Here is a 27,426-nt window from a genome sequence, read left to right as displayed (position 1 = left end):
ATATTTCCACCAGAACATTTTCTTGTGGCTGACTATAAGGCCTTTGCATGTGCTGTTTAACCTTTTATCTAATGAACTGTTTGCCTTGTATTCATTTCTCTTCTCATCTCTTTGCTTCATCTCCTGCTCTTCTCCACCAAAATGTCCTCTGCTGGACATCTCTTGCTCACTACAGTTCTCTGCCTTTGAAAGCTGCGAAGAATGACAGACCTCGTAATATGAAGAGAGTCTCTCGGTAAGATATTCTTAGGCTGACTGCTCACTTTACATCTCTTCTGTCTGCTCCAGCGCTCCCTTTGGAATGTTTGCCTCAGCCTCCTGCTGCAAGATAACATTTTGTTTGGCTCTGTCCTCTCTTCCTTTTTTAAGACCCAGCAGATTCAGCTGTGAGATTTCAACATGTGTAATGAATTCTGCATACAATAGACTTCTTTCATCTTATTTTATCACCGTGACCTCCCCATTTGTAAGTTCAGCCCTTTTAGCTCATCACATTATTTTGACTACATTTTTGTGGGATGTGTAATAAAGAGTATGTTAAACCACATCGCACAATCCAACACAGCCATAACTAACTGCAATAACTACAAAAAGGCTTTTAGTCAGCGGCAGTGCACATTGGCAGGCATGCAGTTATGTATGTGTCTGGCCTTTCTAGGAAAACCACATGCAAAGAAGGCTATTTTTCCAGCTTATGTAGAATATGGCACACTTTTACTGTAGAGCAGTAGCCCACATCAATAAATATTTTTTTTTTTAGCATTCTGAATGTATTATACCAATTATACCTAATCTCCCACTGGCTGCTGTGGGTTCCTGTACTGGGAAAAGCTTGCACTGTTACTACATAAACAACATGGAATTGAAACAAATTTAGAACCACATTTGTGAGAAGTTTGTTTGGCTTGGACAGCAATATGGGATGATAGCATCGGCTTTAAAGGGGGTTATTCATTTTTAAATTAATTTTGGTAGACAGTGCTATTATGAGACAATTTGCAATTTCTTATTATTTGTAGTTTTTTTTAATTATTCAGCTTACTGTTCAGCAGCTCTGCAGTTTTAGAATTTTAGCAGCTATTTAGTTGCTAGGATCCAAATAATCCTAGCAACCAGGCAGTGGTTTGAATGAGAGACTGGACTGTGAATAGGAGAATGTGTGAATAGAAAGTTAAGTAATGAAAAACAACAATACAATTTTAACCTCACAGTGCAGTAGTTTATGGACTGCCGGGCCGGGGTCAGCAAACCCCCATCTGAAAGTTTGAAAGAGTCAGAAGAAGAAGGCAAATCATTCAAAAAAACTATAAAAAATGAAGACCAAATGAAAAGTTGCTTAGAATTGTCCTTTCTATAACTTGAAGATGAACAACCACTATAATACAAAGCACTTTGGGTATGAGATTGCTCAGTGCACTTGTACACATACATATATGTATGAAGCCTTATCTCTGAAGGTGGGGAGGTGGTGTGCTCAGTTTGTAAATCAATTGCCCTTCAGTTAAGCTCTACCTTTTAATCTCTTGTTTCAGAGAATTTATCAAGTATATGGAAAATTCGAAAGCATTTTATGCCACGTTGGCAGAGCGGTTGTGCAGCGGGGATCTAGCAGTAAGAGATGGATCCACTTGCTGGGATGGAGAAGATGTGGTGGAAAGGTAAATATAGATTTTTATGTTGTGATCACTATTGAAACTACCTATCTTATAACTGCCAACCTTCTCGTAGCCACTAAAAAAAATTTAACTGCCTCCTTTTGTTGCCATCAGTTACTTTAAATATTTGCCTGAAAGGGGTTTGTCAGCAGCTAATGTCAGGCCATGTATTTCGGTATCTATAACTGTGTTTCAACTTCACCCCTACTGATCACACCATAAATAACCTGCAATATATATATTTAATTATACACAATGCTTAGTGATGTTATTGGTTATAATTCGTGCATACTGATGTCACTTGTGTGCATTATAAAAAATATGTACTCATCTCAGTGTTCCATATCCCGAAGAGAAATCGTTTGGCTTTAGCTTTGTGCCTTTATATGTTCCCAGACCTCGTCTATGACTTCTAATTCTTTGAATTCTTGAAATGAAGTTGTCTAGTAATATCTGTTGCCTGTTAGAGGGGAATTTTGGATCCTGTTCAATTATGGCATGTTAGAGAATTGTAAGTGTTCAGAGATATTACATTTGATATATTTTTCCCTGCCTCTGACAGATACAGCTCAGGGGTTATGAGAAGTATGAATGTCAGGACTTTGTTTGGTTGCACAATAAAAAAGATGCATTTGGAATGTAGTAGCAGTGGCAGTGTGATGTAGCTTAGTGTTCCAGACTAGGGTTTTGGCTAAGGTGGATCTTGAGGCTAAACCTTTATGGAATGAGATTTATGGCTAGTAGCTAATGCAAAGGGTTTATTTAAATAATCTGTGACCTCCTGACATTGGTCTTGTCTAGAAAAGCAGCTTAAAGCAAAGTAGAATGGCATGAGCCCAAAGGTCAGAAGGTCTTTGCCAATTATCTCTTACTCTATAGATGCTTATTAATCATCATTATATTTATTGCACACACCCCCCCATGGATCCCCCACAATAAATCCTGTATCCATATTACACATCTCTGTATTGTTAGTGCCAAAAAACAAAGATCGAGGTACAATCATATGCAACTTCTTATTATTTTCCAGAAGACAAGAGGAGACCCAGAACTGGTATATGTGGGTGTCCTAATGGGGTGATTGCAATTGGCTACTCACATATGAATCAACAGCAGCCAGACATTCTGCCTAATGTACCCACAGCCCACCATAGACTGTCATTAGGTTAATGTTGCACAATACTGCAGGAACAATCCAGTAGGGGGAGCCACTGCAGATTGTTTTTATAGGAAGCAAACTGCTTCTTTTTTATCCTTGGGATAGGAGGGTCCTGATTTCTAATTGGGGAATTTTCGACTAAAAAAGCATTAAAGAAAAATTTGGCAAGACCTGACCTAAAGGGGCCAACTGCCATCCATGCACATAAAAATTTTAAAGACTGCATAGTAATATATACAGCAGGGAGACAGTAAAGGAGTGAGTAATGAGGTCAAATGGACTACAAGCAGCATTCATTCAAGGCTAAGAGAGCACAGAAGAAGAGTAGGGGGTTACAGTAATCAAGGTGAGAGATGATAGGGCAAACATGCATCTTCGCATCCCAATGGGTAAAACAGGGTTGGGAATATGTGGCACTTATCATCATATGCTTCAGGGTTAAGAATAGAACTGTTTACTGGGTATTCCAAGGACAAGTGCAGTCTCTCTAGGCCTGGAATAAGACATGGGTGACACTGTTCAAGACAAGCTTAGCGTGCCTGTCCCTTCATGCACCCAGTGCAGGAATAGCTTTTACTGTTGTCAGATGCCATCAGGAATAACAGACATTATTTGTCACATTCCTCGTGTCAGAAATGGAAGATGCATGTTCTGCCTGTCAGATGTTCCCATTCCGGCCTTAATTGGTGAAAATGAGCAGAGCCGGTGGGAATCACATTGTTGGATAAAGTAGGCTATTGTTTTACTCCATCATGTCCCAATTAACAAGCTCACAGGCCACATTGCTGGCCGTCACATCCCAACTGTGTGCCCTATGGTTACCATGCATACAGGATTCCTGGCCTAATAGACGCACATAGAGGAATCTCTGTTTTTCCCATCTTCATACTATTGTTATGCAGATTGAACAGAGCCACTCATCTGAATGGAAAAGCTTGAGAAAAACAGCAATCATGGCTGAGGAATTCGGCGGGGTGATTGTGGCGTGTTAGTAACCGGTACCCACTTTAACTGTATGTGTAGCGTGTCAGAGATGTGTTCCATGCACTTACATGTTCCTATTGCAACACAGTCCCTTGCATAAGGAGGAAAATACAAGGAACCTCAACATGTATACAGCAGTATTACTTAGGATTGATTTGGTTTACATTTAAATTAACTTTTGATATGTTATAGCATCTTTTAAGATATAATTGTGTAAAAAATGCACCCAATGTGATCTAGCTAGCTAATTAGCACCTCTTTTTGCACAGCATACAGGTATGGGATTCGATATCCGGAAACCCATCATCCATCAAATAATTACAATTGTTTTTAAATAATTTCTTTTTTCTTTGTAATAATAAAACATACATTATTTTTAATTCAAACTAAGATATAATTAATCTTTATTGGAAGCAACACCAGGGTTATTTAATGTTTACATGATTTTCTAGTAGACTTAAGGTATGAAGATCCGAATTACAGAAAGACTTATCCAGAAAACCCGAGGTCCTGAGGATTCTGGATAGCAGGTCCCATACATGTACTATTTATTACCTTATTAGAGAGCAAGCCAGGTTATTTAGAAGAGGCTGACTGCAACCCCTGGCATCAGATCACTGCAATTCAGTAGCCGAAAAAAGAGTTTAAAAGTAGACGAAACTTCCAGATAGAATCCCTTTAATTCACCCTGACAGAATTTATTATTTATTAGTTCTATCTTTAGCCACTGAGAAGCATTACAAATCCGTACCTCAGGCTAATTAGCCCAACTAATCTCCATTCTTCCTTTCATTTCAGCCCTAATAGACCACACCATATGTTTATTTTAGTGCATTTGCCTTAGATTGTTAACAGACATTAATTTACCAGTCTAATATTTTTACAAAGCAATAAATATGAATTTAATTAGGAAAAAAACTACCAAGTTCAAAGTAAAAGCCCTATTTCCCTGAATCTGGAATAAATTTGGCTGGCATTTCTGCTAAATAGAAACCATGTGACACTCTAAAGCTCTTCGCCTAAATTTGCTAGCAAATAATATTATTTATTGACCCACATATTCCAAAAACACACGCTATGCTGGCAGCAAGGGAGGTACTGCTTGTACTGAGTCCAGGAGGATCCTTGACTTGTTGGAATCTCCTAACCATTCAGACTGCTGACTAGAAGAGAGACTCTGTAAACTCAATTTTAATCAAGTAATTCAACTTTTAAAAAATTGATTTTCTTTTTCTCTTTATTAATAAAACGGTACGTTGTACTTGATCCCAATTAAGATACAATTAAACTTTATTAGAGGTAAAACAGTCATATTGGGTTTATTTAATATTAAATTAATTTTAAACGGGTCAATTTTGGGTATATAATGCTTATTGAGGGACCCGCACTCCAAAATCTTGTGTCACAGAATTTTTATTGATTCATCACTCGTGCATCCAACTTATATATACACAGGTATGGGATCCGTTATCCGGAAACCCGATATCCAGAAAGTTCCGAATTACGGAAAGACCGACTCCCACAGGCTCCATTATAATCAGATAATCCCAATTTTTAAAATTGATTTCCTTTTCCTCTGTAATAATAAAACAGTAGCTTGTACTTGATCCCAACTAAGATATAATTAATCCTTATTGGAAGCAAAACCAGCCTATTGGGTTCAGTTAATGTTTACATGATTTTCTGGCAGACTTAAGGTATGAAGATCCAAATTACGGAAAGATTCATTATCCGGAAAACCCCAGGTCACAAACATTCCCCTGTGTGTGTGTGTGTGTATATATATATATATATATATATATATATATATATATATATATATATATATATATATATATATATATATCCCAACCCCCATTAACCTACCCTTTTAACTAGTAAAATGTAAAAATGTATTGGTCCATAGTTTAAACCTCTCTCAAAAATTACTTTGACGCAGAGCAAGTAAAATAAGCTTTGAGTATGTGTGTGTGTCGGGAGGGGGGTGTTCTCTAAAAAACATCACAGGCATTCAGAAGGAGATGTACAGTATGTGGCTATATGTAATCCCACTACTCATGTGTCCTGTTCATGGTTGACCATTGTTCATTAATCACATCTAGTGACTTTATTTCATTAAAGGGGCCATACTCTGGTTTGCTGCTAGTGTTTCTGTGTAATCCATCAAGTCTGGTTAAACTGATTTATTGGTAGTGGAAAAGGCAGCCATTAAGATCAAACAATGTTGAATAAAGCCAAGTGATTGGAAAAACTATTATCTGGGCATGTGGTTTGTTGGGGGGCAGAATGAGAAACCCAGGACATGGAATAAGAAAGATAAAATTTGCCCATCATTTATTTAAATGACAATTAGTGATGGGCGAATCTGTGCCATTTCACTTTGCCGAAAAATTTGCGAAACACATTGAATTCAACGGGCTTCAAAATAATTTTTTGACCTGCTAAACAATTTTTTCCAAATGCATTAAAGTCAATGGGCGTGCAAATAATTTTGACATGTGACAATTTTTATGCGCGCAACTATTCTGACACGCGACAATTTCTTTTTGTTTGGGCAGATTTTTTGTCATAGTTTAGCAAATTTGTTCGCTGGCGGCGAAACGCGAATTTATTCGCCCATCACTAATTAAACTGTCTTCCAATTCTATCAACATCAATTATGTTATATATAATTTTTCCAAGATATATCCGTTTTTTAGGCTTGCTTTACCACTCTTCAGAGGCCTTTGGCAAGAGTCAGGGATTAGTGCTATGGGCGTTAATAGGGAGAAAAGAAGTGCCAGTAAATTCTTTGGCAGATAGCAGCACAGAAAATGCAGCCTTAAAGGAGAAGGAAAGCTACGGAGGCATTTTATTGCCAATAGATTAGCTGCAATAGTGCAAGCTAGAATGCTATATTTATTCTGTAGAATGTTTTACCATACCTGAGTAAAAAGCTCTAGAAACTCTCTGTTTGTTTAGGATAGGAGCTGCAGTATTAATGTGGTGTGACATCACTTCCTGCCTGAGTCTCTCCCTGCTCTGGGCTCAGATTACAGTAGAGAAGAGAGGGGGGGGGGGAGAGGAGCAAACTGAGCATGCTCTTGCCCAGGGCAATGAGGGTTAAGCTGAAAACAGGAAGTCTGATACAGAAGCCCATGAGTACACAATAGAAGGAAAGAAATGCTGTGTTTCTTTTGACAGGGGACTCAGAGCAACATTACTTTGGGGGTTTACTGGTATATTTAGATGAACCTTTCTGATAAGGCTTACTTAGTTTTAACCTTTCCTTCTCCTTTAAGCTCTGAACAGAAATCAGAAAATAAAGAAAAGGACAGGATTAGATGGAGGGTACTCATAGGTACTGGGTCAGGTCAAAGGTTAGGGCAGAAAGTCAGTCTCAAAAATATAGACTGAAATATAGAAGGTAGAGTCCTGCGCAGAACCAATTTGTTAAACCCGAACCCATCCGGAGACCCGCAACCCAGACCCACAACCAGCATACTTACCCTCTTGGACCCACTATCCGACCGACCCGAAAATACCTTATCTGCAATCCAATCCGCGACTTGCTGACCATCAAGAAACAGGTCACTCTGTTGCTGTCCTTGTAAACCGGAAGTGACATCATTAGAAGTAGGTGTGATCAGAAAAATGGAGTAAAACTCGCTATTGAGAAGACCTGCGAACCAACCCGGAGAACCGCTGACCCACTCCCGAAACTTCTACCTGCAACCCACAGGGTACCACAGGTTTTTGCAGGTAACCCGCAGGTACCAGGCCTGCTGCAGGACTCTAATAGAAGGTGTCGGCCAGAAAGCAAAACAGGTGACAGTCACAGGAAAACATACAGTAGGATCAATATCACCCCAGCAAGCAGAAGGAAACCCTTCAGAAATCTTTGAATATGCAGTGTCTCATTCTGTTTCTGCTCACATACAGCAGTCATGCGTGCACACGAAAATAATCAAGCAAAGACCATCAGAATATCCTGGCTATTCATCCCACCCGATGATAACTGATGTATGTTTGTCCTGGTGGGATATGATACCCAAGAAGGATGCTGAAAGGTGAATTACCCAACTGCAATACCTGTAATTGGTGCAAATAAATATAATATGTTCTTTGCTCCAATAAAAGATGTTGCAGTTTGGTAATTCCAGTTACTAGTGTCCAGATTTGGTATCATATCCCACCAGGATGTTGAGTTAAGGTGGCCATACACGGATAGATCCGCTCGTTTGGCGATGTCGCCAAACGAGCGGATCTCCCTCCGATATGCCCACCTTGAGGTGGGCAATATCGGGCAGATCCGATCGTGGGCCCTAGGGCCCAACGATCGGATCCTAGCATTCACAAACGGACGGTCGGATCGCGGGGCCGCATCAACTAACAGATGCGGCCGCGATCCGACGGGGTTTTTAAACCCATCCGATCGAGATCTGGCCGACTTTCGGCCAGATCTCGATCGGGGAAGCCCGTCGGGGGCCCCCATACACGGGCCAATAAGCTGCCGACACGGTCTGTCGGCAGCTTTTATCGGCCCGTGTATGGTACAGTTGCACATATTAACCTGCAGGCGATGCTATTGTACTGAGCTACCCATTGAAAGTACTTTTGCAAAAAGCTACCCAAAGCCATAAACTAGCCCTAGGATGTCATGAGTCACACAGGTAATGTAGCTACCACAGTGTGGAGCACTGCATGTAACGTCCGCAGGGCATTCTGCTGCACTGAACTACCCACAGGAGCTAGCACTTGCAGGGGATGTTTTTACACTAAGCTGGAATGGCTGTTTCTAATGTTTGGAGATGAGTGCAAAATCAAAGTACAGGTATTGGGATCTGTTATCTGGAAATCCGTTATCCAGAAAGCAGATTACTGAAAGGAATTTTTTTTATTTCCTTTTTCTCTGTAATAATAAAACAGTACCTTGTACTTGATCCAAACTAAGATATAATTAATCCTTATTGGAAGCAAAACCAGCCTATTGGGTTTATTTAATGTTAATGTTATTTTCTAGTAGGCTTAAGGTCCCCATAGACGCAAAGATTTCTCTTGCCGAACGACTGATTTTAGTGAAGCCCGACCAATCCTTCGAAATTATCGTGCGGTTAGTGGGATTCGAACGATCGTACATCTTACGATTTTTCGGCCGATATCTGTCAGGAAACTGATCGGCCAGGTCAAAAAATCTTTGTTGGTCCCAGTGCAATCTATCTATGTTTGCAGGGCCAAGCAGGCAGCTCCCCTTTGTTTTCCTGGCAAATTGGTCTTTTTAGTTGATGGTAAATTCATACGATCGTACAATCGTACGATCGTTCCGAGAAGATCGTGGTCTCACGATCAGGATCTGATGTTTTAAAAATCTCAACATCTATGGCCAGCTTTAGGGTATGAAGATCCAAATTACAGAAAGATTCATTATCCAGAAAACTCAAGGTCCCAAGCATTCTGGAAAATAGGTCCCATACCTGTATCGATTATTTTTTACAGAAATTATACAAATCTTAAGGTTTGTCACCTGAGCAAGTAGGGTATAAATCCAACTCTATAGCCTGGGATGGCCATCGCTATAATTATTCTCAAGTCTAATTTAGAGATTTTATCTCAAAATAGTAAGTCTCTGTGAGAAAACAGTGTCAAATTTTGGGTGTCCCCAGGGTCGGACTGCGGAGGCAGGGCCCACTGGGGCTGCTGTCTCAGGAGCCTCCCTCCTCCCCCCTGCCCCTGTCGCAAAGCCCCCTCTGGTCCCCTTGCCCCTGCAGTAACCTGCCTCCAGCATCCAGACCTCCCTTTCGCTCACGCTCACACTCCTACCTTTCTTCTTTTGGTGACCGGGGCAGGAGAAAGGGGTAGGGGGAAGCGGTGGTAGATTCGGGCAGGGAGCTGTTCTGTCCCACCCTCTGTGTCCCCCTTTATTATGGAATGTTTGCAGGGAGGGAGAGTGAAGGAGGTTCGGGTTTGTGGTGGTTCTCTCCCATCATATTTGGATTGGGCACTCAAAACGGTGCGGTGGGTATTAGCCCTAGTATGTTAAATCTGACCCCCAGGAAGACCATTTATAATGAAGTATAGGATTCATTTCAGTTCCCCTGTTGTGGTGAGAGACTAGTAAATAATAGTAAATGACTGCTTAAATTTCTTCTAATAATTTTTAGCTGGATTGTCAGGGCAAGCTTTTCGTAAGGGCGATCTTAGTTACCTGAACGTGGTAGATAAGAACGTCCCATGGAACTGCAGGGAGTCCAAATCTCAGGAACATTTTTGAAAGAATGTCCGATCATAAAAGTTTTTTATGATCAAGTCAGTAGGAAATGGAATTTGGGTTTCTCTGAAGTTGCATGTGGGATACAGAGGAGGGACTGCCTGTGTGATAAGGAAGCATTGTATATCATAATTGCAATAAGCCGGTATTATTTGTGGCAATTAAATGTCAAAAACCAACAGGCCACTATGTAGTTTCCACTGAATATACTGCCAATGCTGTGAAAAGAGAAATCCTTTTTATTAAGGCACAGGAGGTTAAAATCTCTAAGGGAAATCTTAGGTAATGGGACAATGTTAATATTTCTTTCTGATGTTTCATTCTGGTGATATAATGTTCTGATTGTTTTTGTGTTTCTGTATTTGTATGACATTGATTTTAATAAAGAAAAATTCCCTCTTAGTGTAGAGTTCATGGAATGACAGAAGAGGGCAGTCTTGTCTTTCATAATAACAAGCACAAACAATCTGCTTTCCAGTCTGTGCCGTCAGATGAACAATTGCCTGTGGTAGACAAGGCTATGGATAGACAACATGCAGGCTGCCTGACAGTTTAGGGCTTATGGCAATAAAAAGCTTATGGTTTAGAGACAGCTAAAGGTCTGTGGAGTATATACTTTAAGACTGGCCAATCTGAAAAACAAAAACTCAAAAGCCTTGTGTATGACTTTCTTAAATAAACATATCCATGCACGGGGAAAGCACAGTAGAATCAAAATAATGGACTTTTACTACATGGTAGTTGTATTGGCTAAATCCTTCCCTGCGTTGTTATTGTATTTGCAATACTCTAACTTGAACACTGAAAATAACCTAAGGAAGGGCTGGAGAATTCTGGAAGTTTTAGTTTAACCACTAGTGGTTCACAGGTTAGAGATCCCATTCTGCTCAGTCTACAAAAGGAGATGTATCTGTCTCTACATCCCCAGTGCTCATTTGCTATACAATGCACAGTTCTTGTCTGCCTGTTTCCCTAGGGTATTGATGTTTAGAGGTCATTAAGGAAAGTGTCATTTTGTCCCCAATAAAATCCCTGTACTCTGCCATTAAAGGGACATTATTTTCTTGTGAGCGCAAGTGACATTGCAGTGCTCCTATAGTGCTGCTATTTCAGAAGAGTGCTGCGCTCAGCAGAATCCCACAAGCCGGTCGAGGTAAATTAGTGCACATTAGAATCTGCTTCTCTCCAATCAATAAATATGTTCTTGACTGGTACTGTAAGCAGCCATGCATTGCAACGCTTGGGAGCCGCGTGGCTGTGGGATAGATTCTATTACTATTCTGGTGACTGTTGCATTATGTCGGCAAGACACACCAGTAGCAGTGAGTGACGGCTCACAGGGGGCCACTGAGTGTAAATAATGGAATATTGAGTGACTTCCCATATAATGGAGGCCCAGGTAATCTAAATCCAACTCTGTATTTCCTAGTTCCACTGCTGTATCTATCATTAACGCTAGGAGATTTTACACAAGTGGTTCCTCTGCACAATAAGTTGATTCAGAGTCGTAATTGCAGTAAAATTGATGTTACAAACTTATAAATCAATAAATAACAGGGGTTAATGTAATACCAGACACCAAGTTGTTTCCCTTTTTTAGTAACCAACAGTATGACATAGGCAGTGTCCCTTCCTTGCCACCTGGAATCAAGACACCAATCCATTTGTCCTTTATGGGTTGAAAAGGCCGCAGCCAATTTTATTAACCACAAGTTAACTATTTGACTAAACATTTGCAACATAACCAGCTTTATAATATACCAACTGGATCTCCTCCCGTAGCCGCTAAAGGCTGCTTTTATGGAGATAACCTGTTCCTTAAAATATCATAAACCTTGAGGCTAGCCCCAATTCCTTTCACCCCTCCCCTTTTCACAGCGGCTGATATCCGCAACCACTAGCCTCAGACCTAAAGCCATTCCGCCGTTAGCTGCGACTATTCTTTTACTATTCCCCGTAATACCATCAGGGGAATACCTTTACAGCCCACCAGGAGGGGGTGGGCTGTAAAGGTAAAATGGTGATAGACTTCTTACATACCTCCCAACTGTCCCGTTTTGAGCGGGACAGTCCCGCTTTTGACAGCTCAACCCGCTGTCGCGGATTTATACTAATAAGTCCCGAGTTTCTCTCTGTTGCACTGAACAACCAGAAACAGATACAAAGTTTCTAACTTAATTGGGTCTTGGCAGACAGCCCAGAATAGATACTTTTGTAACAGTTTGATAAGATAAGAATGAACTGTAAACATAAAAACCACAGAAATGTGTTCAAACTTTCATAACCTGCCAGATGATGTAAAATGAACATGTTAATTAGGGGGTGTGGCCACGAAAATGGGCATGGATTGCCGCGCTATGCACGCCAAATCTTTTTATCCCTCTTTCTGTTTCCTAAATGTTGGGAGGTATGGTCGCCGGGTTACGGTCGGGTGCTGGTGCCAAACAGGCAGGTTAAGGTTGGGTGCAGGTTTATGTTTTGTCGACCTGCACATCACTAATGCCCATCCTTTACATGTTTGATGTGATACCATCAACTTATACTGTATTTCTCATGATAGGAAGGGTACAATTCCTACGGCATGACTGTCTCCCATGGACTTCATTTTATCCAAATAATCCAAATTTTTTAAAATGATTTCCTTTTTCTCTGTAATAATAAAACAGCACCTTGTACTTGATCCAAACTAAGATATAATTAATCCTTATTGGAGGCAAAACCAACCTATTGGGTTTATTTAATATTTATATGATTTTCTAGTAGACTTAATGTAAGAAGATCCATTATCTGGAAAACCTCAGGTCCCCAGCATTCTGCATACCATACCTCCAGCTGTGCCCTAGTCGAATGCTTATCAGGGTTACAGAGTTAAATGCTCACCTGTTTTCCATTAGGATAAGTGATAGAGCTTCCCAATCAAAAGAATAATTCACACATTGTCTGGGTGGTGGCATACTTACTAGTCATTTCCTGGGTGACTGGGCTACAGGACTCCAATGTATATTTATGATATATAGATGCACAGGAGCTGTCAGTGGTGAATAGGCTGCAGGGTTCAGGGCTTGGTGCTATTATCTCTATATTAACTCTTTGGGGGCAGATGTGCCTTTACCTCCCGTTGACCTCAGAAGGATGAATAATAGGACTGTCCTTGCACAGTCTCAATTCACTGCAGGAGTAATTATAGGCCCAGAATTAATACCATTGATCCTAACAGGATGTTTTATGTGGACTGAAAAGGCCAGGCTTACCACATAGCTATGCTGAGCAGGTCCTTCCCCTTCTTTCCAAAATTGATTTTACTCTTTTGTTGCCGCAGTGCCATAAATTGTGGGAGTCCTTATTAACTCTCTGCTCTGCCTCTCACTGTAGAACAAGTGGCCATTCCAGTCTTCTAAAGTGCACTAGCATTACATTCAGTTTGATATCCTATTAACTGTCACTTAATGGGCAATAATGTTGCACCCAGAAAGTTTGTTGTGCTGTTATATTGTAATTTTGAATTAAAAAGGAATTTTTAAGGAGCCTCATGTATAGTAATATTGTGTGTAAATTAACCTAAATACAATAATATTGTATAGAAATTGAGAATCCAGAGTTCTGTCACCCAGAGCACAGAAATATTATGTGGAGATCGGGATTTTATTGTACAGTATTAATACTGCAGGTATAAAACCTGTAATACAGAATACTTGAGACCTGTAATTTGGAACTCCATACTTTATGGGGCAGATTTATCAAGGGTCGAATTGAAAATTAGAATTTTGAAATTCAAATTTTGAGTTTATTTTAGTGTAATTCGACTAGGGAATTGTCCAAGAAGAAAATCGAAATTCAATTTTTTTAAAATTTATCATGTACTGTCTCTTTTAAAAATTCAAATTCGACTATTAGCCATCTAAAACCTGCTGAATTGCTATTTTAGCATATGGGGGACCTTCTACCATCAATATGGAGTCATTTGGTGGACTTTTGAAAAAAAAATTTTTTTTTTTAAAAAAACTCGATTTGAATTAGATTCAAATTTGCAGCTCAATCCTATTCACCCGTTTTTACAAAATTTGATTTCAAATTTCAAGTTTATAGGAGTTGATTGGAGTTTTTTAGAAACTCCCATAAACTTGAAATTTGACCCTTGAAAAATCTGCCCCGAAGTCTTGTCAAAATCATCTAAACATTAGAAAACCCAACAGAACTGTTTTGGTTCCAATAAGGATTAACTATATCTTAGTTGGGGTCTAATACACAAGGTACTGTTTTATTATTACAGAGATAAAGGAAAACAGTTGTATAAATTGGAACTATTTGATTCAAATGGAGTCTATGGGAAATGGCCTTCCCGTCATTTGGAGCTTTCTGGATAATGGGTTTCCGGACAAAGGGGTCTGCTTCTAGGCAGTGTCACCAAATGTACATTAATAATACACAGAGTTTGTAATTATAATGCACCACCTCCTTATATACAGTAATAGAGAATGGAGATTTTATTATACTGACCCTAATCTACAGTACTGTTGCATAGCAACAGATTCTATTGTACCATCAATTTACTCATTTATAGTAATATTGCATGGAGATTGAAATTCGATTGTACAGGCTGTGCTGTGACCTAATGTAGCTGAGATTCTATTGTGCCATCAGATTATGTATTGTAATACTGCTTGGAGATTGAGGTTCTGCTTTAGTCTAATCTACTGCACTCTGTCAGACTGAGATTGCATTGTACTGTCACCTGCATAGAGATTGGTATTTTTATTGTACTGTCACAAATATACAGTAATACAGTAATATTGCTTAGAGATTTGGACTGTACTGTCTCCCAGGGTGCTGGGCATAGAATAATATTCTGCTGTATCCTAATGCACCACTGAGCACAAACTAAGGGGGTTATTTATCAAAGTCCGAATTTATCTCAAGATTTTCTGAAAAGAACTCCAACCAAATCCGCACAGGTTTTTTGGGCATATTTATTAATACACTTTCCTGAAAATGTTGTTTTTGGGAAAAATTCCGAAAAAATTGTTTTTTTTCAGATTCTTCATCCGATTTTCAATTTTTTTCGGATCTTTTTCATTGGGACCTCCTCGACTGGTCTGAGATGCCGGATTTTCTGATTCTGACTTTTCCATCCATTCCGAAAAATTGGTGATTTTTTTAAAAGTCCGATTTTATATTAAAAAAAATAATTTTTTTTTCGTGATTTTTGCATTCGGAGTTTAGTAAATAACCCCCCTAAGATTATGTTGCAGTCACCAAATATTCAGTAGGGATTCTACCCTACTTCCTTCCAGTACTAAATAAAACTGTCTGATTATATGAGTCTATAGGGTTTAATCTCTTGGCTGGGCACTTACACTCTTTTTTTTATTTATTTTATTTTGTAGTTATGCAAACGTAGTCGTCTCCAATGATTTCAAAGCTCAAGCAAACAACCCTGTAGTGAAGGTCAGAGGGAGAAATGTTCTTATCACCAATGTAATCAACAGACTGAATCATTTCATCCAGGTAAGATATCCTCATTATCACCTTTATTTTTTTTCCAGCGTACAGTTTATTTAGCAATCAGAGTTACTTTCCCAGCAACTGAGATATCGGCAGGTGCTGGACAGACACAGTCTCTAAAGGACTATAGATTACTTGCAGTTTTTGTCGCCACTTAAATGCTTCAGAGAGATATACAATTATAGAGTTCACCATTTGCCACCTTCCTTCTAAAGCCTCTGGATGAACAATCTTATTTACTAAGCAGCTCCCACTCCATCACTCAGCTGAGCCCTAACAAGTGCAATTCCTAGGAGATTCACTGATTCCAATGACAGACTTGCCTGAGGTCCCTACACGTTTATTACCAGACAGAATACTGATTAATGCCTCAATGTTTTTCTCCTTAATGACATAAATAGCTCAGACTGTTTGATCATAATTAATACAAGTATCTTGTGAAACATCAAAGCTGTAGAAGTCTGACTCACCTTCCCTGGTGATTTCATACTCTAGATTTATTGCCAATGTCTGTGCACTATCAATACTTCTAAAGCTGACCATAGACGCAAAGATCTGATCGTACGAATTGAGGATTCGTTCGATTTTCGGACAGTGTGGAGAGTCCCCACATTTTTCGTCCGGCGGAGATCGGTCGTTCAGTCGATCTATCAGGTTAAAAGATTTCTGTCACCTGCCGATAATATCTCTGCGTGTATTGCCGATCGTACGATTTTCAGTGGGAGACTGTCACTAGCTTTGTCGGACATAACTATCGTACGATTGCTGTCAGGGGCAGAACATCGGCTGATCTGTTCTTTTACTACTTTATTTAAACTGAAGTTTAGTGGCAGGTCATGAGATGGGGAAGTCCGATCGTTCGAGGATTCAAACGCTTTTCTTTGAATGTGTTTTCTTTTTTCTTTAAAAACTGGTTTGCTTGGCCTTTAATAGTTTTTCAATTTTATAAACCGCCTCTTCCAACCCCCTCTTGCCCTGTGGACAAAAGCACTCCCTACCTCCCTCTTGGCAGCTGCTGGCACAGGTACATATTTGGAGGCAATATGAAGGATTTTGGCTTCTGTTGGCACAAGTACATATTTGGGGGCAATATTGTGGATTTTTGGCTGCTGCTGGCACAGGAATATGGGGTTGCTGGCGCAGCTACAAATTAGGGGCAATATGATGGATTTTTTTCGTTGCCTCTGGGAAAGGTACAGATTGGGGGTAACTATATGCAATCTGAGTAGTTGACTGCCATTTGCACAGGTACAAATGGGGCAATATGATAGGTGCTCGCAAAAAGACATGGCAACATGAAGGTTGCTGTCATACATACAATATGAATGGTAATGCAGGACCGGGTGGGGATGGAGGGCACTGATTGAAGCCCTTGCCTAGGGTGCCAAAATACCTTGGCCCGGCCCTGCTGGGCACCCTTAAAGGGCACAAACAGTAGGTGGCGGTCCAGAGGATCAGTAATGATTAGAGTTCACATTTGTTCTGCATGATACTCTTGGATGTAGGGTTGGCACCTTTTCCTAAATGTTTTACCGGTCGGTGGGGGACGGGAATAAAAAGCGGCTGGCGTCATGTCAAAAGGGGCGGGGTCATGACACAAAAGGGGGCGTGAACAATGGCGCCAGAATTTTCAGACGGGGGACAAAGTCAGAAAAGCTAAGTTTACAGGGGATTGGGGGCAGGCCGAGGGGTCTTTTTGAAGGGTATTACAAATTTACCGGCAGCTACATTGCCGGTAGATTTGTAACACCGGCCCCGGCCTTGGCTAGGCCGGTAAAACACTGGCCAGGTGGCAACCCTACTTGAATGCCTAGCTTGAAGAGCTGAACACTTTTTTGCTATGGTAGACATTTTTTTTTTGTTACGTTCTAAGTTGGGCTTAAACAAATGCTTTTCCTAAACTAGGGACTGAATCTAAAATAGGTTTTAGAATCACCTTTCAAATGCAGCAACAATTGTGAGGAGCCTTGCCCTATGCACATAAAGTTAAATGCTGTGTCAAATGTATTTCTTTGATTTTAATGGGTAGCATTCATCAACCCACAATACAAAAGATATTGTACAGTCTGGTTCTAAAAAAACCGTTATATACTGGCTGAAATTATATAAGTGAAATTGTAGCACCACATTGTCCAACTCTTCAATGATTATCCAATAAATGTATAAATGTCCTTGTAGCTCCTTGTGTGACTCATGAAAACAAATCTTTATTAATATGCAAAGCCTACTCAATATTGATGAATGGAATGCAGGATTGAGACTCACATGCAGAATGCAGCTTTTGCTTAATTTAACAATGGCCTCTATCTGAATCCAGTCTGTTAGTGATTGGAATCCATTGCATTTTAGTTTTGTGCACTTTGCAAGATAGTATGCACTGAACATGTATCTGATAACAGTATGCATTGGCTTTGAACATTTATCATCTCATGGCACCAAGTGAAATGATAAAATGAATAGCAGAATTATATATACAGTGCAGGTATAGGATCCGTTATCCGGAAACCTGTTGTTCAGAAAGCTCCAAATTAAGGAAAGGCTGTCTCCATTTTATCCAAATAATCCAAATTTTTAAAAATGATTTCCATTTTCCCTGTAATAATTAAACAGAATCTTGCACTTGATCGAAAATAAGATATAATTAATGCTTAATTATTTAATTAATTCATATTTAATCAAAACCATCCTATTGGGTTTATTTAATGTTTACATAATTTTTAAGGTATGAAGATACAAATTACGGAAAGTTCCGTTATCAGGAAAACCCCAGGTCCCAAGCATTCTGTATAACAGGTCCCATACAAGTTTGTTTGTTTTTTTTTTCAAAGTATATTTTCCCTAATATAGAAAGTAATGTATGAAAGAATAGCACCTCTATCTAGTAGCAATAAAGTGATTTCCGTCTAAAGGAATGTTCTATGCTCACACATATGCCTTTATATTATATAGGCTACAGTGTAAGTTCAAGGTATAAAATTTGAACGTTTTTCAGCCACGTGCAACAACAGAGCCCTATAAGTAACATCTCCTCCAGGCAAGCGTTTATTCCCAAGTCTTCCCTATGTCCGTGCTCCAATGCTGTACTTTGCACCTTATTCAGCAAAGAGAATGAAACTGGCAGTTTGGTGCAACATGCAAGTATAGAGAAGCATGTACTAAAAAAGTACCTTTGTGATTAGCATTGGGATGAGGCAGCTTTGCAGTGCACCGTACATGAACCCAGAAATGTAACCCTAAGATGTTAATTCCGTGTATTCTTTATGACTCCTAATTTAAGGGCATGGAACTTCAAGTTAATGACTTCCTTGCAGATTAGCCTAAATATTCCCCTTCCCCCAGAAACAGAGTGTGGATATTAGATTTCGTTGTCCTCCATCAGCCATGAAATAAACACACAGCAGAGCTGACCTTCTTAAAGGGATAATTGGTGCAACTCATCTTAATTTGCCCTATTATGTGTCCAGCAATCTCTGATGGAGTGGTACTGTTGCACGGATAAGTGAACTTGGTTCTTCAGTGGTTGTTGAATGATAACCATCAGCCTTACAGATAAGCTTTTGGCTGTTGGGGGGGGGGGTTGCTGGGAGTTGTTTGTCTGTATGAGCTGGAAGGTTGATGATTAAGAACGCCTGTCAGAGACGGACAGCCAGTTGGGCAGTGCTTGATCAGCTCAATCTCTTGCTGCTGGAAATAGGGATATTTTTTGCCTGAGTCCCTGTGAGAATTCATCTCTGTCTCTCTCTCACTCCCTCTCTCTACATCCAGTGCGGGATGTGCTGTGGCTTGTAACAGATTCCTCTCAATGTTTGCTCTGGTATTTGCTGTCAAGAGAAAGTGTTGCTTAAGAATGACACCTTTTTTTATTCGGAAAAATGGACAGAAAATTCTCAGTCTCTACATGTCGGATTCAGCTGTTAGCGTCTCATGCATGACTGGCTCTCAATCACTCCTGGCTGCCCCATTGTTTGTTTTGTGAGCATAATAGCTGGATTAAATCAGATTTGAATGCCAAAGAGAGCCTCTCTGGCATTAGAACATACAGTAAGTGAACATCATACAAACAGGACAGAACTGAGTCTGAGATTCTAATAAACCATGATCTATTACATGAAGAATGCTCCAGGTAAAGGATTGCTCCACACAGACGAATATTGACTCTGTGGGGCAAATTCACTAAGATTCGTAGTTGCGCCAGGCGCAATTTCGCCGCACTTCGCCACACTTCGCCAGGCGTAGTTTCGCCAGCGCTCCGCAAATTCACTAAAATCCGTAGTTGCGCACAGGGGTAGCGTAAGGTTGCGAAGTTACGCTAGCGATGGTTAATTTGCATACGGCACCAAATTCAAATTTCAATGGAGGAATACGTACAATCACTACAAATGCCTGGGAAACCTTCAAAACATCAAATTAAATTTTTTTTTTGCCCTACACATGTGCCCACTGTCTAGGTAAGTTGCCATGAGTTAGGAAATGTAGGGGGGAAGGAGGGGAGCCCCAAAAAATTTTTCCATCTTTTTCAGCCTATCACCCATAATATAGAAAAAACGCCAGCGTTTTTTGGGACTTAGAAAAAATTTGACCTTTTTTTGAAGCAATCCCTATCTACTCTATTGCGATTCGCCTGGTCTGAGGTGGCGAAGGAAGTCTAGCGTAAAAGGTAGCGTTCAGTACAATGCGTGTGTTAGTGAATTTGCGTAGTTACGTCCGTAGCGAAAATTCGGCAGGAGTAAGGGTGCGAAGTGACACTAGCGAATTTACGCCAGCGTTCGTTAGTGAATTTGCAAAGTAACGAAAATGCCCAACGCTAGTGAATTGACGCTAGCATTAGGCGCTTCGGCGCTTAGTGAATTTGGGTCTGTGGGTGGATTTGTAAGATATTGCATGACAATGGAAATTTTGGAGCAAAACTTGGTTTCATTCACAGATAAAGAGACTCATCTCACTCCAAATGTGCCTGTACAACAAATTCCATGGTTGCATATTCTGATCAACAAACATTGACGGTCTTCATCTGTAGCTGGGATATGATTAGTATCTACAATGATTTAGGATGTGTGACAGAAGCGGAGCTCATCCGTGGCCATGCAGCGTCTCCCCGTAGATCGCAGTTGAACCCGCTATCCGGTGCTGATCCAAACATCAGAGAGAGTCGCTATTAAGAATGCGGCTTTTATTCAAAACACAGTGCGGTGTACATGGCCTCAGAGTTCTGAGGAAGTGCCATCTGCACATACCCACTGCCACGTACACAGCACTGTGTTTTGAATAAAAGCCGCATTCTTAATAGCGACTCTATCTGATGTTTGGGTCAGTGCCGGATAGCGGGTTCAACTGTTGTATGTTTAGTATCTACCCTAGCTCTGAATGAAAACCCAGTAGGTTTTGTCATTTCAGGCTTTGCAGGTCTTTGGCTAGTGTCCTTGTTAAGGGGACCAAAAATGTTGCTGGGGAAAAAATAGCAACTTTTCTGGGATTTATTCAATGCAGATGTTCCTTTAACAAATGGAAGATTTCAGTTAGGGTTTGAGAGGTTTTCTGATTTTTTTTAGCACTGGTTTTTGTGCGACAATATGAAAAAGTGATAGTTATTGTATAACAAGTTGCAGTTTTGAAATTGAAATTTTTTGATTTTAAAAACCATGAAAATGCAACTGTTGATAAATAGATCTAAACATACCACTGTGCAGTTGGATACAACTAAGATGCCAGGCCGAAAGGATGACTATAGAATTTAATAACTGAATAGAGGAACTAGGGTTACAGGGGATGTCTTATACAAAATATACTGCTTTTCTTTTGCTTTAAGTAACACATGAGTTATTTTAAATAGAAATATTATTCTTTCCAGTAATGCTTCAAGGGCAGAATTAAGCTGGCCAAAGATGTAAAGATTTCTAAAAGATCCAATCGTTATCGTGAGACCACGATTATCTCGAAATGATCGTTTAAATGTACGATGTGTCCATCAACTAAATAGACCATTTCAAGCGATATTGCCAGCAAAACTGAAGAGTAGCTGCCTGCTTGGCCCTGAAAACATAGATAGATTGCACTGGGACCGATACAGATTTTTAAACCTGGCGATCAATTTTCTGACAGATGTCGGCCGAAAAATCGTAAGATGTATGATTGTTCGAATCCCACTAACCGCACGATAATTTGATAGATTGGTCGGACTGCACTGAAATCGGTCATTCACCAAAGAAGAATCTTTGCGTCTATGGGGACCTTAAAGGAAAACTATACCCCCAAAATGAATACTTAAGCAACAGATAGTTCATATCATATTAAGTGGCATATTAAAGAATCTTACCAAACTGGAATATATATTTAAGTAAATATTGCCCTTTTACATCTCTTGCCTTGAGCCACCATTTCGTGATGGTCTGTGTGCTGCCTCAGAGATCACCTGACCAGAAATACTACAACTCTAACTGTAACAGGAAGAAGTGTGGAAGCAAAAGACACAACTCTGTCTGTTAATTGGCTCATGTGACCTAACATGTATGGATTGTTGGTTTGTTTGTGAGTACAGTGAATCCTACGATCCCAGGGGCCGGCCCTTATTTTTTAAAATGGCAATTTTCTATTTATGAATACCCAATGGCACATACTACTAGAAAAGTATATTATTATGAAAATGGTTTATTTACATGAAGCAGGGTTTTACATATGAGCTGTTTTATGCAATATCTTTTTATAGAAACCTACATTGTTTGGGAGGGGGTATAGTTTTCCTTTAAGGAACCATTCATGTAGGGTTGTCACCTTTTTTCTAAATTAACTGCAAGGGGAGGGTGACGTCTGAGGCGGAACTAATGATGTTGTAGGTGTGGCAGGTGATGTCAGGGGCAGAGCTTACGACATGACGTTCAGCTATTGGCTGATCGCCATGCCATTGACTGCAATGTCCTGTCTGGATTTCTTAATTTGGAAACCAGGCTGTGCGGTCGAAAAGTGGCAACCCTCATTCATGTCAGTTCTGCTCTCCTTTGAAGACAGAATTTAGAAGCAAAGTACAAACTGATTCAGTCACTATATACAGTGTTTGATACTGATATTGCTACAGGGACAAGCAATGCATTCTACCCATTTGTTGTCTCCCAAAATATAGTGCATAACTACAATCTCTGTGTCAGTGTGTGCAGTTAGACTTCTATTTATCATACCCTTTTAGTAGTATCCTATTCTGATTCCATCTGCTTTTTTTCAGTTTAACATAGCAGTTTTACATACAATTAAACATCTTAATATGTTTATTGGTAACAGATCACTCATTGGTTATTCAATGAGAATAACAAATAGATCATTTGACGCTACGCCCCGCACCGAACAAATATATGAACTACATTGTTAGGGTGTTTGGACAAGTCATTAGATAAGGTGTGACACATAATGGAGTGTCTTGTGATGAAAAGCGGCTTAAGCAGGGTATTCCAAGGATTCTTGCCGGAGGGCATTTCAGCTGTTGTTGCTGGGACCTGTCAAGCTTATTATATTTGTTAATGATATTGCTACTGGACTTGAAGGTAAGGCATGAAAAGTTGAGAGGGATAAGGGTCAGTCTACATCCTGCACTGCCTCATCAGGGACCATGTCTATAGTGCAAAATATGGACAAATATTTGTCTGTTTTTAGATTTTTAAAAATCATTTGAGTGTGGCACCAAGGTTTATTCCTAAGACCTATGGAGAGTGGCATAGGAGGTAAGAAATATGATGTCATAAAGAGCTCATATACCAAGAACCATTGCAGTGTGACGGTTAACTGGAAGAAAAGCAAGTGGTTCCAGAAGGGCCATGTCAGACAGGTCCAACTCTGTTTAACATATACGGTACATCAAGGAACTGTCAGCAGCCTTAGATTTCTCTTCGCCACCAGGATTGAAACGACATGACACTGAGGTGACGTTTCTGCTATATGCTGATGATCTACTCCTGTCACATACAACATCGAGTGGGCTACAAGTAATGTTCAGTCTAATTTGGTCTCGGATATGGGCACAAAAAAATCTTGGGAGCACATTTTAAACTTGTGTACGCACTTTTGAAAACTGTGTGCTCACGTCACAAAAATGCAAAGTTTTGTGTTTTGACACAAATTCTTTGTGCACACCACAATTTGTTGTGTGTGTTGGTCTCAAAATTTGCGTGCACAAGCGCACAACTTAAGGAACATTGTCAGCCTGGCGGTGCTGAAGAAGTACGGCACAAAATGGGCACTGCGCATCAACCCGATCAAAACAAATGGTATTCCAGAAGACGAAGAGCCAATAAATCAAAAGTCCCTGCTTCATACTAAACAACTGTGCACTGAGGCTATACCTAGATAATAGCAATAGCTGTCCTAATTGACAAGGCATGTAAAACTTTCTGTGCCATCAGAAGACACCTGCACCACTTTAAACCAGAGTATCGCCCCAATCATTTTCTATGGTAGCAAAGTATGAGGTCCTGTGACCTACCCAGACCAATCCAAATGGGACTAACTGAAATATTTCATCTGGAATTCTTTAAGCAACTTCTCCTGGTCCACTGGAGCACCTTAAACTCTGCCCCGGCAAAGCTGGGCATATTTCCCCTACTGTTTGCCATACAGAAGAGGGCTCTCTTATCCAGGGCACATTTACAGAACAGCAGCACCATGACCTACCACCAAAAAGTAAAATATGTGTCCTGAAACAACTCATCAGTACCCTGCCCACCCAAGTCTCCCACCAACTGAGAAAAGGCCCTGTAACAAACAAATCTAAAGAGCTATATGTCTGTGATAGTAGAAATTAAATATCAAACTCCCCAAAACTTTCCATCTACCAATCACTGGGGAGGAAATACAGACTTGAAACTCTACAAAACCCCAAAGACAGACAGATCCTGAGTAGGTACAGACTAAATGGCCACAGCCTGGAGTCTAAACTGGGACGGCACAGACAGACCTACTGCCCACAGAGAGCAGACTGTGCCAGTAATGTGACCAGGAGGCAGTGGAGGATGAGGCCCACATCCTGCTACAGTGTCCTAAATACTCAGCACTGAGGGACACCTACTTCCACAGATCACATCCCAAACTTCATTTCCATAAAAGAGCGGAAAATCCACAACCTACTGGGAAAAGAGGCACTGACAGTAACAATAGCTAAACAGAGACTGGCATAGACTGAGCTAGATAGGACTTTCTCCTCCCATTAATTGCCCCTCTTAACCCCACCCATTTCACCTCTCTATCTGCTTTGGCAATGATAAGTTACAGGGCGGTTAACTCACACTCTAGAGCTACAGACAGGGACCCAACCTGCATGAAAAGCCCATTGAAATCTCTAGCATTATATACTGTAAGGACGAAGTCCAATGACAAAACACAAGGTGTTACTGGTCTGTTAAACTCAATATTGTGAATGGTTGGTTTCTTAAATTTAAATCCATATAGTGCAAAATAATGCAGTTACAGAAAAAACAATTTAATGGAGCAGTTTGCCTTTACAAAAAAATATTGTTTCATGTAGTTCACACAATGGAATGTAAATACCGAAGATTTATTGAAACATTGGCAACTGCACAACACTTTAGGGGGATAACTCACTTCTTCATTGCTGCTGAGATGGCCATACATCTCCAGTGAATGCTAACAGTAGAGGTTGGTCAGAAGGAACCATATTGGATGGACAGCTTGATTGGAACATGTCAGATTTCTCAGAAGAGGATGGCTAACTGTTGGAACATAGCCTTCCCTTTTTATATTCTATTTTTAACTGAATTCACAAGATTTAGCATGCAGCACATGTCCTTTACTATTGAATACAGCAAGATGAATTTGCAGTACTGAAGCAAAGGCCATTTCCTTCTCATGCGGGAGAAAGAATAATACGTTTTCCACTGTGCACATTGATTGAGGGCTTATACAGAAGGGAATAGATTAGTGAGCACAGTGTGGGCTCATATATCACACTTACTGGGTCTCATTGCTGCCAGTGTGCTGGCCCACACACCCTCTCACTCATCTGCTTATAAATATCTGAGTTTTTAAGTTTCAGGGAGACAGGGACTGAGCAGGCACCACCAAACTTCCTCCTCACTATAAATATTACCCCCAAATCCAATTTCTTTGTTTCCATTGAAATAACTCCAAAATCCACTGACATTGGTTTCATTGACTTCACCCCAAAATCCAACCATAATGGTTTCATTATTCTTTGGATCCATAGAATTTAGCCCAAAATCCTGGCACATTGTTTTTTTCCATTGAATTTAATCCAAAAAGCCAATAACATTGGCTCCACAGAATGTATTCAAATATCCAATGACAGTTCCATCGATTCGGTAATCAGACAGGTGTTAGCTCAGTGGCACCATATTCAAGATTAAAGCAGAACAAAATTGGAAAACCAATCGATCCGAGTGCCATCCCGCCGGCGATTTACATTTGAACCTGCTGGAGGCAGTTCGGGAGATCATTCGCCCCAAAGAGGAGATTTGTCACCGGGCGACTAATCTCCCCGAATCTGAGCATGTGCCCTGACCCTCAACCATAACCAAAGGTTTTATCTTAAACATAATGAAGCAATTGTCCAAAATTTCAGCATAAATGTGGGCCCCCAGTAAGTGCAAACTAGTGTCTAGTTTGGTAATTTACAAGCAAGTTGTATATGCAATTTGCTATTGCATCATTCCTATCATTGCTGTTCAAGTGAGTTGCACTAGGTACAAGTTGTGAATAGCCCTTAACACACTCAATATTGCACATATATGTGTTACTATTATGGTTTAAAAGTTGTAGCAAAGCACTGGTAAATGAGTGGTGTGTTGTTCCAATTAATGATGCAGTGTGTGTTTGATGATAGACAGAACTTTAGATGTATTTTCAGTAGTTTGGAATCTATAGGCAGAACTGTATGTTAAGTGAAGTTTTTTTCTCCACAAAAAAGTACATTGTCCCAAGATATCTTGGATCTGAAAGAGGTTCTTCAGCGCCCAGCTGACAAAGACTATAGAAAGATCTTGTGGTGTATTTTCTGATCTAAAATCTGCTATCGTCTGTTTACAAAGTGCTCTTGTGTTCTCCCTTGTGTATTTGTCCCCAGATGCTAAAAAACAAAGGGAAGACATTGTTTCCCGACTTCAGTTCTTTATACTTCTTAATCTATTGGTCACTTTGAACCCAATACTTCAGACAGTCTGATGTAATGAATGGGGGGGGGGAGTAGCTTGAAATATTTTCAAATTACAGTCATGCAATTTCCCCATTTAACATTCTATGCGAACTTAACCTTCACATTGCGATATTATGTGATTAATAGCAGATAGACTGCAGTGGTAAACGTGGCCATAAACAGGGCAATGTGGTCAGGTAGTTTGGCCATTGTCAAACATAAAATGCTACCATGGTTCTGCATGTCTACACATGTAATTAATATTTGTATATGGGTAACAAGCTGGCCGGACATCCTAGGCAACCATGCTCCCTGCCTGTGCCCAGCAGGCGAGAGGGGTCTGCCAGCAAACTGTGGGATAACAAGTGGGCACACGGGCATTCTTCGATTAAAGATCATATCGTTAAACGATCCTCTGGCGAATATTTTACTTTACGATATGCCATCCATGGAGAACGATTATATGATAACATATATAATCATATAGTTTGCCGAAAGAAACAAAAGATTATACATCAACGTACAATGCAATATAAACTTGTGCAGGAAGAAGGATGTACAGCATACAGGAAGTGATGTAAATCATTATTCATCAGTGGATGGTTTGTTGCTTTTAATATATATATATATATATATATATATATATATATATATATATATATATATATATATATAGATTTTTATAGAGGTTTATAATGGATTTATGCTATGGCATAATAAACTTATTTCACAT

At 40.0% G+C, this 27,426-nt stretch overlaps 1 protein-coding gene across 2 annotated transcripts in view; it reads left to right on the top strand.

The window, feature by feature from the left end:
* Positions 1 to 27,426, top strand: part of gpc5.S (glypican 5 S homeolog) — an 87,277-nt gene that overhangs the window by 28,122 nt on the left and 31,729 nt on the right. Inside the window, exons 5-7 of one of the 2 annotated variants that reach the window (XM_018265854.2) lie at positions 176 to 235; positions 1,533 to 1,658; positions 15,430 to 15,550. In XM_018265854.2, coding sequence (XP_018121343.1) covers positions 176 to 235; positions 1,533 to 1,658; positions 15,430 to 15,550 — 307 coding nt within the window. The remainder of the gene's footprint in view (positions 1 to 175; positions 236 to 1,532; positions 1,659 to 15,429; positions 15,551 to 27,426) is intronic. The other variant, XM_018265855.2, reaches the window with a different exon arrangement.

This window comes from Xenopus laevis, chromosome 5S (assembly GCF_017654675.1).
Source record: "Xenopus laevis strain J_2021 chromosome 5S, Xenopus_laevis_v10.1, whole genome shotgun sequence".
In the NCBI taxonomy this organism is placed as follows: Eukaryota; Metazoa; Chordata; class Amphibia; order Anura; family Pipidae; genus Xenopus; species Xenopus laevis.
Note: the sequence above shows the minus strand (reverse complement) of the source record. Positions and strands in the feature narration are given on the sequence as shown.